Below are 14,977 nucleotides of genomic sequence, written 5' to 3'. Positions count from 1 at the left end.
TCTCTGTCACAACCGCCACGCAGATCAAAGCGCGAATATTAGCTTGATAGTAGCATTTGTTGATGGAAGAGACGATGTGCAACACACAGAGTGAGAATGTGTTGCAGTCTAACACGAGGCGTGATCGCCTGCGGCGATGGCCTAGTGGTCTCGTGACAGGTGCCATCTTTGTACCTAAAAAAATATAAAAGACTGATGAACATAAGCCGTTTCACACTGAATTATGTTTATAAGATTTTCGTTAACTTTCACTTTCTTTCATTTAGCCGAGCTTAAAGGAGCGGCATGTGTGAACTTCGTAGGCAATGAACGCAAAGTTCTTTTGTGCTAGCAATTGAAATCGCGACAAAATCTGTGGAATACAGCAGCGTAGGCATCCATACTTCTCCGCAGGGAACATTTCTGGGCACGGGCCGCAAGGATGACGTCATGTGTGGTGGCGCTTCTTTTACAGCGAAGAAACACTTGCTTGAAGGCAGGAAAACCAACGGCCACCGAAGGTAAACCAGACGAAGCGTTGTTTGGTGGCATCGGAGGACGCACGGCAGCATGGCGAAGGTAGCCAAAACCAATGTCGGCAACAATCTGGTTATCACAGCTTTATGCGCAGTGCTCCGATGCAATGAGAAAAAGCCTAAACATCATTCCTGTCTTAGACAGCGAGTACGTCACCATTTTTATGCTAGTGCAAAACTACTTGACATGCTTCACCTTTAAGCTACGTACAAAGGATTCCTTGAATCATCTTGAATTTTCAAAAAACCACTTTAGCTTCCGTTTCATTGGTTCAAGTACACGCCCCCCTGCTTCTCATTGCTTTATTACAATTACGACGGCACTGTACTTGAAGGCACAAGAATTACTCGCTGTACATGGTCGATATCTTGGACCTTGCGTAGAGTGAAAGTTATGAGCGGCAAGGGCCAGTTTTCAGAGCTGTGCAATGGGCTTGCAAGGAAGCGACGACAGCTAGATAACAGATGTCGCCACGTGCACTCAGCTATATCTCGTACTCCCTGGTGAACAGGTTGCGAAACAAACTAAAGAGAGCATGATGTGAAGTTTCCCTGGTGTACAACAGCTCAATAACACATTGCCTAACGGGCAGATGAAGTAGGTTTCATTATAACACTGTGTCCCCACAAGAAAAACGCTGTCGGGAATTTGGGACTACTAGCTAGCACCGTAAAGTCTTGCTAAGTGATGCAACTTATTGCACAGATAAGTGACTGCATTTATAAAGTTTATTTAGGATTCATGTAATCGATGTCTCCCGAGCATAAAAAATTCAGAGGTGTCTGTATGCCTCGCACAACATTTCTTCCAGAACTATAAAACGTATAAACAATCGGCGTCTAAGGAATTGATTCAATTTAGAGGGCAGGAACTGGGCGACATAATTTGGTGTCGATAGATTGATTAGTTAAATAATTTGAGCCAAAAATGTCGAAAAGCCGGCCAAACAGCGCGGACGTCTATATAGTGAGTGAACAAAAAAAAACGGTGGATAACAAAATAGTGGGAAAATAGGCAAAAGAGTAGAAATGAAGTTTGAAATAGATTAAAATGTGTTTGATGAGCTATAATTATTTGATCAAGAAGTTTGATTGACAGAATAATTAGTTAATTAATTAGAAGCAAATGTTGTCGGACGGCCGAATAGGCCGGACTAGAATATAGTAGGTGGACTGGAAAGCAGCATTGGCGCCAAATTTTAAAAACCAAAATGTGTGATTAAGGTTAAAATAGGGTGCAATAAGAGTAAATGTGATTAATTAAGGTGATCAATTAAGGGAACACTGATACAATGACTGTAAACGCGTAAACATGTTGATACAAGTTTCGCATTCCTCACGTAAGAAGACTTAAGTGCCCTAAGAATTTTCTATTGGAGGCATGTCGTCTGTTTTTCGAAAAATTTGAGGATAATGCTTCAGCTATTCTCTTTGTGCTGAAAGACGTAGGAATAACTTCTCAGCAGTATACGTGACGCCTGCATCGGTTGCATTGTAGTACTTTGCAAAACAAGGTTTGCGCATTCATTTTCTGTTAGATGAAAATCTTTTCTAGACAGGACTCATTGTAACTCAATCGCGAAGAAAGAAGCGGGTGCTTTAGGCAAAGTATAATTTGTGAACCAGTTATCAAGACTGCGCTACAAAGCTTGGGCCTTTTTTGCGAGATAAGGAAGGTGCGGGATACGTATCATTCTCACGTCTTATAATTTAATAAGGACAAATATATCAGAAGCCTTTAGTCACCCTGAAAGTGTTCCCACTATACACATGCGGTAGCTGTTTTCTGTCGCACATTTATTTACCCTAACTCGGGAGGTTCATTTCAGACTACGTGCCACGCTCTAATTGGCAATCGCCGTGCGCCGCGGCTTCGCGCATTCCTGTGTACATGCCTTTGATGCGATTGAAACATACCATTGGTGCAGAGTATCAGGTTGCCTGCTGTTGCCACTTCCAGAAATATTTCTTCATAGGAAGCGCATCGGCTCTGTGCAAGTACGGAGAGCAGGTTTGTCTATCAAACAATAGAATTGGCGGGACAAAAAAATGGAAAGAAGGCTATTAGTCGGAAGCTGTATCAGCTCTTCACGGCAAACAGAATGCTCCACCCTGATGTTTAGCTTTCGCAATGTGACGCATAGAACTGCTATCGCGATTGCTATTTACGCAACTGATACGTTCAATGGTGAAACTATGCAACCCCGTTTGCAGTAGCAGGCGCTCAGTACTTGGGCATACACCTGCTTTCGAGCTAAGGCTTGAGCTTTGCCTACTACCGAACCGTTTTGAGGAGCACACAATGGGAAGAAAATTTATCAGACACGGACACAACACAGAATACTTTGCGTATATTACCGCTGATTTCGTGGCATGACGTACACTGAGGATGTCTATAGTTTATATCAGTAATTTTAGGGAAATCAGCAGCTTAAAGCAAGACCGGAGATGTAGATGCGGTTAGCATGACATTTTCGTATAATATGGCCTCAACTCGAGCGTGGCATGACGTACACTCAGGATGTCTATAGTTTATATCAGTATTTTTAGGCGAATCCGCCGCCTAAACCAAGATCAGAGATGGAGATGCGGTTATCATGACATTTTCGTATAATATCGGCTCAATTCGAGCACTTGTGCGCCTTATCGCAGCGTCGAGGGAGCAGAACTCGGGCAGTACTTGACAGCGCACCTATCTCGTACGAGCGGTTGCGTAGCAACGAAATGCGTACCCCAGGAAAGTGCATAGCGTCAAATTCCCGTACTCTCCATAGTTCCGCTACGGCTGCTGCGAACGCGAAAGATAAGAGGGGCTTGAGAAACAATCCACCCAGTGCTAGGCAGAAAAGGGTAGCCATTCGTCCATCGGAGTGGAAGCGATCGCAATGGCAGCAATTTATTTCTTTCTCTGGCATGCATTACTGGTCGCGGCCATTGCAAGAGCACATGGAATCCCGCAAAACAAGGTAAGCTTGATTTTCTCAATGAATTTGTCTCTGTTGGATAGGTAAGTACGTCAAGCATTAAAAATAACAACATCATGATGTCAATACCATCTTGCCTTTTCAAGAAAGCTTTCGTGCCCAAACTGACTTTCTGAGCCGACGAAGGTAGGGAAATGAGAGACACGTTATGACATAAAAGTGAAGGAAGCCAACCGTCACAGAAATCAAGGAAAGCATATGGGAATGTTTCTCTTTACTCGTTTCTATTTTTATTTGGTGTTTCTCGATGGGAAAATATTAGTGTAATTATTTTATGGCTGAGAGGCGAGTGATTATAAAGTGAGCTAAAAGACAAAAGTGCCGTCGGTGGTCTCCCAACCCGCAATCTCTGAATAGTGTAATTACACTATTAATTTTGCATTGATGCACACCACAAGTATAAAAAAATTAAAAAGAAATTCCACTATGTTTGCCTCGGTTACGAAAGCTGTCGGCTGCCTTCAAAAGGACATATTCAGGCGATGTTTGTTTTATTGCTTTCTAGACTAAGTGTCGAGAATCCGCTTAACACATGCTCTTGATACAATTGGTCCGACGTTGCTTCCGTTCCAGCGCGGGACTTCAGGAAGGCAGGAAAAACTAGCGCTGCTATGTGTCGTCGTTCTTCAGGTCGTCATGTCAGTTCGCAGTGCTACGGGAGCATTGGGCGTAATTCGCTGTGGGCTAGCAAAAATATCTGCAATTTTTTATCACATAAATCCGACAAGAAATTCCGCGTTCGATCAATTAGCCCTTAGATTTTTCTACTTACAACTCTTGCCTTCAGCATTGCTTACTTAGATATTTTCAGCGCAAAAAAAAAATAATGAAAAAAACGTGCGTGATTTGACCTTCACTCATCTCGATAGAACGGGACAACGCACCCGTTCCGGCTAATACCACACATGGAATGTCCAGAGAAATTAATATTATGAATCTTCAGAGCTTACGAATTTATTTCACCTTGCGATTTTGTGCATTAAATAGTCTTCATACATAGCAAAGTAACAAGCGATCCCTTTTGTTGGGTGTCTTGCAGTATACTATCCAGAGCAGCAACGCGATGCCAAACGAGATTGCGCCTCATCCGGGTAAGCAGTTAAACAACCTCCTTATAACCATCGCCCTTTTACTAGGGTGTGTGTGTGTGGAGTCAGTAATAAATTTCTCGGTTTGTTCAAACAAGATTTCTGACATATCACAAATGCATTGTTGAGTGGCGTAAACTTGAACGGCACATAACTGATTTTTAAAATCTCGTCAAAGAGGGGCTAATGTGCACAGCTTGACTAATCATGATGCTTTAGACTTGATTTCAAAAAATGCAAGCCCTAAGCAATCACAGCTTCCTTTAGGGTGTACTGCATGTGAATGAGTAAAAAAGTCGACAGATGCGTCTTTACAGGCTCAACGAAAGAGTTCTAGAAAAGAACATAGGTTACCGATAGAGCTCTGTTTTGCAATATTTCATGTGGTGATATAGAGAAGCAATTTCACGTGGCCTCTCTTTAGAAGCACTCATCATGTCATGATGGCGCCGCCGCGGTGACTCAGTGGTTATGGCGCTCGGCTGTTGACCCGAAAGACGCGGGTTCGATTTCGGCCGCCTCGGTCGAATTTTGATCAAGGCAAAATTCTAGAGGCCCGTGTACTGTGCGATTTAAGAGCATGTTAAAATGCCCCAGGTGGTCGAAATTTTCGCAGCCCTTCACTACGGCTTCCCTCATAACCTGCGTCGCTTCGGGATGTTCAAACCATAAGAACCATGAACCATCATGTTATGAAAATGAGTGCTTCTAAAGGAAGGTCATGTGAAATTGCTTATCTATATTATCACAGGAAGCGTTGCAAAAGAGCATTGTGTAGGTAACCAATTTTTGTTCCTAGAACTCTTTCGTTGAGCCTGTAAAGGCCCATCTATCGACTTTGTCACTCAATAAAATGCAGCAGATTTTATCTAAGATGCACAGTTCTCAAATAGCGCCCGACATTTACATTCAGCCAGCACTTGGCTCCTTTGCACATTTAGGACGATGGTGGGGGGGGGGGGGGGGGGGGGGGGGGTTGAGGGGTAGTTGAGGAAATATTCTCTCTTCAAGAACACTCGCTTTGTCACTGGAGGAACGGGTGTCATCTGCGGCGACTTCTTGAAAACAGCAAGATTTGAACAACTCGTTCTTATAAAAAAAAACACAGTTTCTTTCCGTGATTCCCTAAGGTTTAAAAGGCACACTTATTGTACAAATAAGCCTTAAATAACAAGCGTTACCAACCGAATATTTATTAAAGGCTACCCAATAAGTGGAACCAGCGACTGCAGTTCCTGCACTGGAAGAGCAGGCGGGTTTCGGCTCCGCAGCCTTGGCTCCATTGCCCAGAAATGTTTTCGTAGAGTATACTCGTCTGGTCTCTGCTCGGACACCACCAGTTCCTAGCGAAGTGTTGATGACGTCATTTAACATACCGCAAGTTACGCCCTAGCCGTGGGCAATCAGGGAATCTTTCTTCGCTGTTCTCGAACATTCGATAAGGAGTGCGCGAGTGAGTTTTGTTTCTGCTCTGACGGCTTCTTAAACTTGAGCGGGCTTTTGTGACTGACACTCTGAAAGCGCTAGGTTTTCTTGTGTTCACAAAAAAGTAAAGGATCTTGCCACCACACACTGTTACCAAGCATGATGTTTTGATAACTATGGCCAACGGTGTTTCAGTTTTGATCCCCGAATTGGTGTAAGCATCCTCTCGCGTTTGTATTACAGCAGATCATATTGCGTTTTGCTATAGTAAAAGCATTCCTACTTTTACACTTAATCATGATTATTTTCTCACGCGTAATTGGTCAGCCATCGAATGTTGACTTTCAGACTGTTTGCTGTGGAATTCTGTACTTGTGTGATGTTTTCTTTTTTCTTTTTATTTCAATCAGCCTTTCTCGTGCAATATCCCCTCCCCGTCCAACACAAAGGCACGAAAGGCACGAGTACCTACATACATCTCTCTCTGGTCGTGGTTACTTACTAGTATAAATGGGTAAAATTGGTATAAACGGGTAGGGAGGAGGGTTTAAACTGGTGCTATAAATCATATAGATGGCTATATGCCTCCACTCATTCGAACACATTTCTGATAAGTCAGCTCAGACATGGTTTCTGGGGGCGAAAAACATTTCTCTCGGAATAATTCTGGGTTATCCGCCCGACATGTGTGTTGGATGAGTGTTGCATCCGCTTGCACTATTCCTCTGATTTTCTTTGTTTATATGTGGTGTCCTTGTTTAATTACGAGCCAATAATTGAATGGAATATTAAAGACTTCCATCGGCTGTTATTTTATTAGGTGCGAAAATTTTTAATTTTTTATCCTGGACAGACGAAGCTGTACTGCAAGGTAAAATTACAATTTGAATAATTTGGAAACAATTTCTTTCGATTAATTCGTAAATCAACGGTCACTGTCGCTTATTCGAAAAAAATGCAGAAATATACATATACGTTTGGGCTACCAATCTCGACTAGATAACAAATTTATCGGTTCATTGTTTTTTTTCTTTCAGAGCTACGAGTAGCAGACCTCAAGGTCACCTTCTTGGACAGTACGCAAGCTGAAGTGACCTGGATCAAGCCTGCGGGCCCCGTCAGTGGCTACCAAGTGGTGATTTGCAAAATAGCCCCGCCCCCAGATTGTCGGCATGATGAACCCAGCGAAGCCAGTTTAAACCTGCATCAATTGATGCCAAACACCACGTTCGAAGTGCGGGTCACGCCTTTCCATCGCAGCAAAGAGCAGAGGTTGACCGGAGAAGAAGCGGTTCTGCAATTTACTACTCTTCCTCGTAAGCCATATTTTTGTCCCGTTTCTTGGCTATTTAATTTCGCATCCATTGGCTGAAGGTTCACCCAGCGTTCTTTAAATCAGGATAGTCTGTCATGCTCAGCTGGGTACGCTTGCACACAATCATAAAAACGTTTTACAACCCAATCCATCTTTTTTTCACGTTAATCCATCAAAGAGAGAAGGATGAGAAACAGAAGGACGGAGAGGCAGGGAGGTTAACCAGGCGATGCCCAGTAGGCTACCCTACACGTGGCGAGGGGAACAAAAGTAAAAATGAAGTAAAGAGTGGCAACAAAATGAGTTAATGCCAAGTTTATAGAGACAGAGGGTGCACACTTCAAGCTCAAAGTTTATAATCGGAAACTCAACCTCGAGTCCTTTAAAATCTTCAAGACCGCCTTCACCGCTTTCTTTTGTGATGAAGGTTTATACCAAGGCTCCATAATCTCGGTCTCTGTGAGAGGAGGAGAGTCCAAACGGCGGAGTGTAGCAAAAATTTGCAGATGCAAAGCAACTAAATACTCTTACCACTGCATATGCTGTAATTCATAGTGTAATTAACCAAGAAACGAGAAATTTCGAACATGACCGAAAAGTGGCCATTAATTTTCTGTAGAAGTATGATGCTGCTTTGGACATATGCAGCTCCCAGAATTAGACACGCACTTTTCTGCGCGCAAATAATTCGTCAATCTTTACGCAGAAAAGTTAGGCCATATATTGTTAAGTCTTTTATGCTATGAAGCTTTGCACTTGATCGTATAATATGACTTCTGTTCTTGAGTGCACGATTGATTTGCCTTAACTCTACACAGCCCGATTAATGCAGAATCCTTGTATTCTCTAAGGCACATGCACCGTTGCAGTAACAAACATGCTTGTCCGCAAATTATAGGCAAAATACGTCTTATTTGCGAAATATCGACTGACCGACGCCGCAACGTTCAGGCAGCAAACAGGAACGCCAATGGCATAATAAGAAAAAGCGCAACCTCGCTGTAAGGAGTGCTCAGCGGCCATCTTGCCTATCATTAGCAATAATGTAGCTGAGTTCCCTATGCTTTGCTTGGTTTCGGTTGGTGCTGCCTTTATACTAATGTGTGTAAAAACTAGCGTCTTATGTTCCTGCTGCTCAATAGCTAAAAAAGAGCCGCTCTTTGGCAGTATTGATGCCATAGGTAGCATAAAACAGTTCTGCACTGCTGCCCGCTCTACATTTCGATCACGTTCCTCGTGGCATTAGCGGTAGCCTAGACCTTTCCATGTCTGCCGCTATGGACGAGGGTGGCGCTAATGTAACGTCTCAGTGCATGAGACCAGATGTTCAAGCAAGGTTAGAAACCAAACACCATGGCGTAGGAAGGCTAGCTTTGGGAGCACATGGCAATGCACCAAATCAGGGGGTACAGGGTGATATGGGATGGGCGTCGTTCGAGAGCAGAGAAGCTAGCAGTAAGATAGCATTTAAATGGTTCAACCCGATTTAAAGGGTTCAGCATTATCCATCCATCCATCCATCCATCCATCCATCCATCCATCCATCCATCCATCCATCCGTCCATCCGTCCATCCGTCCATCCATCCATCCATCCATCCATCCATCCATCCATCCATCCATCCATCCATCCGTCCGTCCGTCCGTCCGTCCGTCCGTCCGTCCGTCCGTCCGTCCGTCCGTCCGTCCGTCCATCCATCCATCCATCCATCCATCCATCCATCCATCCGTCCGCCCGTCCAGCGTTTGCACGCAATATAAATACCTCCAAAGAGTAAAACGTTGGACTGCCGCCACCACACCTCCGTATCAAGGACTTATAGACTAGTGAAACAAATTTTCTTCGCGCGACAACTTTCAGAAACTTAATCTTTGTTAAACTTATCCTGCACCAAGACAGATTGTATACCAGCTCAGTTTCAACTGTGGTCACGATGACTGTACTAAATTAAAATGAAGGTCGTACATGGTGCGCCAACTGAGATTTTTGTTTACCGGGCGAACCAAACAGGGAAAAAAAGGAAGAATTAAAAGCTGAAATGCACTAAATGCGTTGAAGCAAACAGTTTTATCTGTTTCTGTGAGCACTTTCACATCTAGTTCCCGCGTTCTGACGTGATGAAAACCTGTTGTCTGATAGCTCAGCATTTCCCTTAACTACACTCATTCCTGAATTTTAGTGACAGTGCTCCGAGATAAAAGGTAGGCTTAAGTCTAGAAGGTAGCTTCGTTTCTTGCAAGTCAGCAAAAATTGCAAGAGTTTCTTTAAAACCCAGCTTTGAAACAGAAAAGCTTTGCTTCCAGCATATATTTTCTCTTTACCATCGCCATCTCTAGCAGCGGTATCCATATATATGAAGTCGTTTCCAACGCACACCGCTGTGACGTGAATTAAATGGAAACGCGCACACAAGCAATGCAGAAAGAATTGAATTTAGCCCGTATTGACAGATTAAGGTGGTCTAATGACACAGAGGCTACTTCACTAAAAACATTTCATAACCATTAAAAAAAAGTACAGCTGCGACTACTGCCGGTCGTTTTCAGGCGCGAACAGCAGTGACGTCGTAACCTTACCGACCTCACAGGTTAGGTTCCGTGATTTAGTTTCAAATCCTGCTCCCTTTTATTAACAAGGTCAGTTTCGACCTCGTGGCGAAAAAAATGGCCCACTTTTTAATCACAAATTTTAAGGAACAGATGCGTCTTTCTCTGCGAAAAAGCATCGACATAGCCACAGGGAGCAAAGCTATCGGTAATTTCACAGTAAACCCTTGATGGAATTCTCTCCAGCCTCTCTTTAGAGGCAGACTGAGAACAAATTATAATCAGATTTTATATACAGAGTTTTATCTGCAGAGTCTAACCACGAAGAGGGCATTCTAACGCAAAACGACAATTATATAAGGCAGAGGCTGCGCTGCATGACCATTCACTTCAAAATGGTGGAACCCGTCCGATTCGGTACGGTCATCACGAGTCTCTATCGACTGACAGGAGGATTTTTAAATAGAATTTTCACGGTGATGAATGCATCTTTTCCTGCTGCAAATGCGTCAACACAGCCGGAAGAAGCCAAATAATCAAAATTTACTCAGATCAGTAATTTGACAGAGATGGTGCAGTGTTCTTTCAGCACGTTGTCAAATAATACTCAGGCAGTTTAGCTGCCAAGGGTGTCTCGGTCTTTCACACATTTGCGAACTCTGCGGCCACGCAAATGAATTTTTTGTAACTTCACCATCCTTTTAACGCCGATACATTTTTAAGTGATACAAAAATCAACCGTAATCCCGAAATGTTGATTTTGCTAAATTTTGCTAGAAAGTTGATTTTGTGGATACCCAAGTACGCTTCCTCTTGCATGATTACAACATTTTGTGTCGTGTTCGCAGCCCTGAATCAAGGTAGTCAATGCTTCCTGTGGCTGCTTCACACATTTCTATACATTGCAGCGCCCAAGCTTGATGCCATCCAAGTACGACCACTCAATTCGACATCCCTGGAGGTGACGTGGAAGGCAGTGTCTGGCGCCAGAATCATGATTGAAATCTGTCCTGTCCCTGCAAATCTTAAAAGATGCCCTCTCTACCACACCGGCAGTCATATGTCAAAATTAAGGATCAATGATTTGAAACCCGAAACTTTCTACACCATTAACGCCATCTTCAGCACGACCGCGGGTGGCCTGAGCTACCCCGGCGAGCACATCTCAAAGAACGTCACAACTCCTGCGCAAGGTAAGTGCCTTCCTCACTAACACATACATACCTGGGGACGTGATTGCCTTACAAAGCATGCATATAGGAGGGCAACTCTAAATTGTACAAAGCTCCTGCACATGCCACAGATAGTGCTTGACGTAGGAACTACAACGTCTCTCGCTAGATTGCTATCTTCTCAGGGTTTAAAGTGCGTCCTTACCTCAGTTTGCGAGTACGCCTTTTAGTCTGGATGAGCTAGGATTGTAGTTTTTTTACCTCTCAACAAAGGCAGATCTTAATTACGTTTCACTTATACCTCAATAAAGATGCTCGAGAGATATTAGCCGGTCCAAAGAAAATCACTCTGTTCTTACTCAGCCGAGAAGAAATCCTCCAATCGATATAACGTAGCTGAACACAATTTAAACCGCAACAAATACACAAAGAACGCAAACGTTCATTCCAAGACCATTTTCAAAAGACCAGCAGTGACAGAGCTGAACTAGTTTTGTTTTTTCCTTCATTGGTCAAGATGCATTTCGGAAAACTGCAGCGCCAAGTATTTAAGACTTTGAAGTTCGTCCTCTGAACTCAACGTCCCATGATACTGCGAAGAAATCACGGCACTAGAAGCATGCCACAAGCACTTTATGCTTGAGTCTTCTCTTTCAACAATTTCTCAATATAGTTCTGCTGTGCACATACTCTAGCGGCCACTTGCAATGACCTACAGCCACGACACATTGAAATGCACACAGGAACAACCGGTACAGAATCGTTACCAATGGCATGATCCTGCCCCTGAGGAGGACCCCGCTGTAGAACCAATGTCGAGGAAATCGCAACTGTCACAACTATCATTCCAACGCACACCACTGCCAAGCGTCGGAAATGCGGCAGAGAACTATTTGTCCGTCACGCTCACTGTTATCAGTCTACACGAGAAGCAATCTCCAATGTCATTGTCAAGACGTTCGAGTAGAGATTTTGCGTTTACCGTGGGAATCAATCGTTTCAACTGTGGACTGCCGTGAGTGGTCTGTAGTTTCAGCCTTCATATTTGCACGGAGGGTGCATGTTTTGTAAATGATTGCTCATCGTGAAACAATACGAGGCGGATCGAAGAATGTGAACAGCAGCAAAGAAGTGAATTCGAATTTTCTTTCATATCAGGCACAGTCAAGCGCGACCTTGTGAAGTCTCTTCAATTTGGACTAATGGCACAGGTAGCCCTAGCATGACTTCCCTGATTAAACTGGACTGAAACTAATTTCAAACAGCATATTTTGAGGCTATCGGGGGTTTTCTTGAAGGCGTCAGCAACACTTCTCTTCGTCGTAATTAGTGTGACGTCAATAACAAAGCTCTTGTCCTCTTAAAGAACCAATGCTAACTACAGACAGATTTAGTCGGTGAGGAAATAAAGGTGCTCCATGCACCCGAACGTGAGAAAGAAAATTTTTTTTTCCTCTCACAAGTTCGAGTAAACCGAAAACTACAAGCGTTGAAAAGAACAACAGCGATACACAGGTGGTTCAGAATCCACACTTTGCAACAGGCACATTCCTACACGTTCATCTGCGGCAGGTACTTTCGAGCTGCATTCAACAGTGACGATTACAACACCGCTTGTAAAACTTTTGAGCTCCATCAACACGTAGCTTAGAATCGCAATGACGTATCCATTTGTACTAAGGGATGGTGCTATGCTTTTACTACTGAAGAATAATTTTCAAAAATACCACCGACTGCCTCAAACATCTGAAATCACGTTCCGTCCCTTGATTTCACAAAAGCAGCCGCCCCGTAAGCGTCAGGTGTGGCTTTGGATTCCCCTAGGCACCGGGTAGCCGTCGCTTTTCCACTGGGTACCAGCTTTCACCTGGCCTGGCGTTCCGCTTCTGTGGGGCAAAACGCTTGTAAAATGAGTCCTTGATCGTTCAAACCAAAAGAATTTTAGCCATGCGTTTTTTGGCCAAGCAGTCGTTGTACAATTAAAATCCAAACGACCATCAACATCACAAATCTCCGCGAGTAAGGTACTATTCGTGCGATCAGATATATTTATTTCAGCCTATCAAAAGAAATCCGAAGACCTTTACCTTTCAGGGAGTTAAAGGTGACTTGCTTTGACAAACGAGTGTAAAGTTCTGCAAAGTAAGGTTCTACAAAGTGTAAGGTTCTACAAAAAAATTAAAGCAAGGGACAAAACTCTCCAGCACAATGTGTCAAGCCTAAAGTTTTTATGAAATGTACAGGCAGGAGTCCTGCAAGCGTACATCGGAAATGTTGTACGTAATCTATGATTGTTGCAAGAGTGGCACAATGTCACTACCTCACTTCGTTTTCTAGCTTTGCGTTTGTCGCATCGCATCATTGGAGGCGAGCGGATGTCTGAAGAGAAGCAAAGGTTTTTCTCTGTCGTCATGCCGCGGTAGTTAGCGATAGCTGCAGTACATAAACTGAAATCTTAAACCAAGCGCGTTAATTTTGACCGCAATTGCGAAAATGCAAAAGTGCGAGTTTTTCTAGATGGTGTGGCAGGAAAGGAAGTGTTCCACTGCGAACAATACAAGTCATTGTTATAATCAGTTTCGTTGTGATGAATCATATTTGAACAGCGCAATAAAACAACGGGACACAACGATGAAAGGACACCACAAGCGCTGACTCGCAACTAGATTTTAATTCACGTCCAAGCATCTTAAATACTAAGAACGCCAAACACAAACAAGAGGGAAAAACCAAAATAAAAACGATACAAAGCTGCTAATCATGCCCACAAAGGTGACAATCAGCACGAGCGCGAGACTACACATCTTGGCCGGATAAAAACATCATCTCTTTATCAGTTAGTGTGACAGAAGGATCACTAATACAGCTATCAGGTTCCAAGCGGATGTGAAAAGCCTCCAAAATTTCCCGCGTTAGGCTGTCATTATGTTTTCCTAGGATGACGGTGTTAGACAGGTCCCGAGGTAATGGGTCTTCTTGTAACCTTGCCCGCCACTGGAGAGAAGGTACTTGCACCCCTCTGTTGTCTAACACCGTCATCCTAGGAAAACATAATGACAGCCTAACGCGGGAAATTTTGGAGGCTTTTCACATCCGCTTGGAACCTGATAGCTGTATTAGTGATCCTTCTGTCACACTAACTGATAAAGAGATGATGTTTTTATCCGGCCAAGATGTGTAGTCTCGCGCTCGTGCTGATTGTCACCTTTGTGGGCATGATTAGCAGCTTTGTATCGTTTTTCTTTTGGTTTTTCCCTGTTGTTTGTGTTTGGCGTTCTTAGTATTTAAGATGCTTGGACGTGAATTAAAATCTAGTTGCGAGTCAGCGCTTGTGGTGTCCTTTCTTCGTTGTGTCCCGTTGTTTTATTGCGCTGTTCAAATATGAATCAATACCAACTCGCCCAGTTCGCAGCTTTAATGATCGTTGTGATGATTATACTAATTGATGTGTTTTCCTTTTCAGGTGATGGCAAAAACGCAGCATCTTTGCCGTCGTATAGCGGACTTTGGATGTCGTCACTGCTATATTTTCTTGTACATGTATGCTGTGATACTTATCTGCCACAAGGGCTCTGATGGCCATGTTGGATAGGCTGTCAAAGAGCAAAAAGCAAATTCTTGAACGCTTGGCCTTGTCCGCTGCTAACTCACAGCCAAAGAAAAACATGAGCAAGAATCATAAAAAGCTGATTTGTGTACGAAATAATTCGCAAAGTGAACTTTCCAGCAATGAGTGTTTGCAATCTCACATTACTAGGATAACACCCCGGCGTATACCTTAAACACCAAGATGTTTTATGTGGAGCTCCACGACAATCAGATCGCCTCAAGTAAAGCGTAGAATTCACCAAGCAGGAAAGTATCTAACATCCAGTGCAAAGTGAAAACCTGCAAAGACGTGCTATTTCTGCAAAATAAAATACTTTTCCCACT

The 14,977-nt window shown here is 43.4% G+C and overlaps 1 protein-coding gene across 1 annotated transcript; it reads left to right on the top strand.

The window, feature by feature from the left end:
• The first annotated feature begins 3,322 nt into the window (after window positions 1-3,322).
• On the top strand, window positions 3,323-14,977 carry LOC144104252 (collagen alpha-1(VII) chain-like). The gene is made up of 5 exons (XM_077637147.1): window positions 3,323-3,481; window positions 4,539-4,590; window positions 7,050-7,328; window positions 10,781-11,065; window positions 14,508-14,977. The coding sequence occupies exons 1-5, from the start codon at window positions 3,401-3,403 to the stop codon at window positions 14,618-14,620; spliced, it is 810 nt and encodes a 269-aa protein (XP_077493273.1). The 5' UTR covers window positions 3,323-3,400; the 3' UTR covers window positions 14,621-14,977.

The sequence above is a fragment of the Amblyomma americanum genome, chromosome 9 (genome assembly GCF_052857255.1).
Source record: "Amblyomma americanum isolate KBUSLIRL-KWMA chromosome 9, ASM5285725v1, whole genome shotgun sequence".
NCBI lineage: Eukaryota > Metazoa > Arthropoda > Arachnida > Ixodida > Ixodidae > Amblyomma > Amblyomma americanum.
The sequence above is the reverse complement of the archived record's forward strand: the minus strand, read 5'-3'. Positions and strand labels throughout refer to the sequence as shown.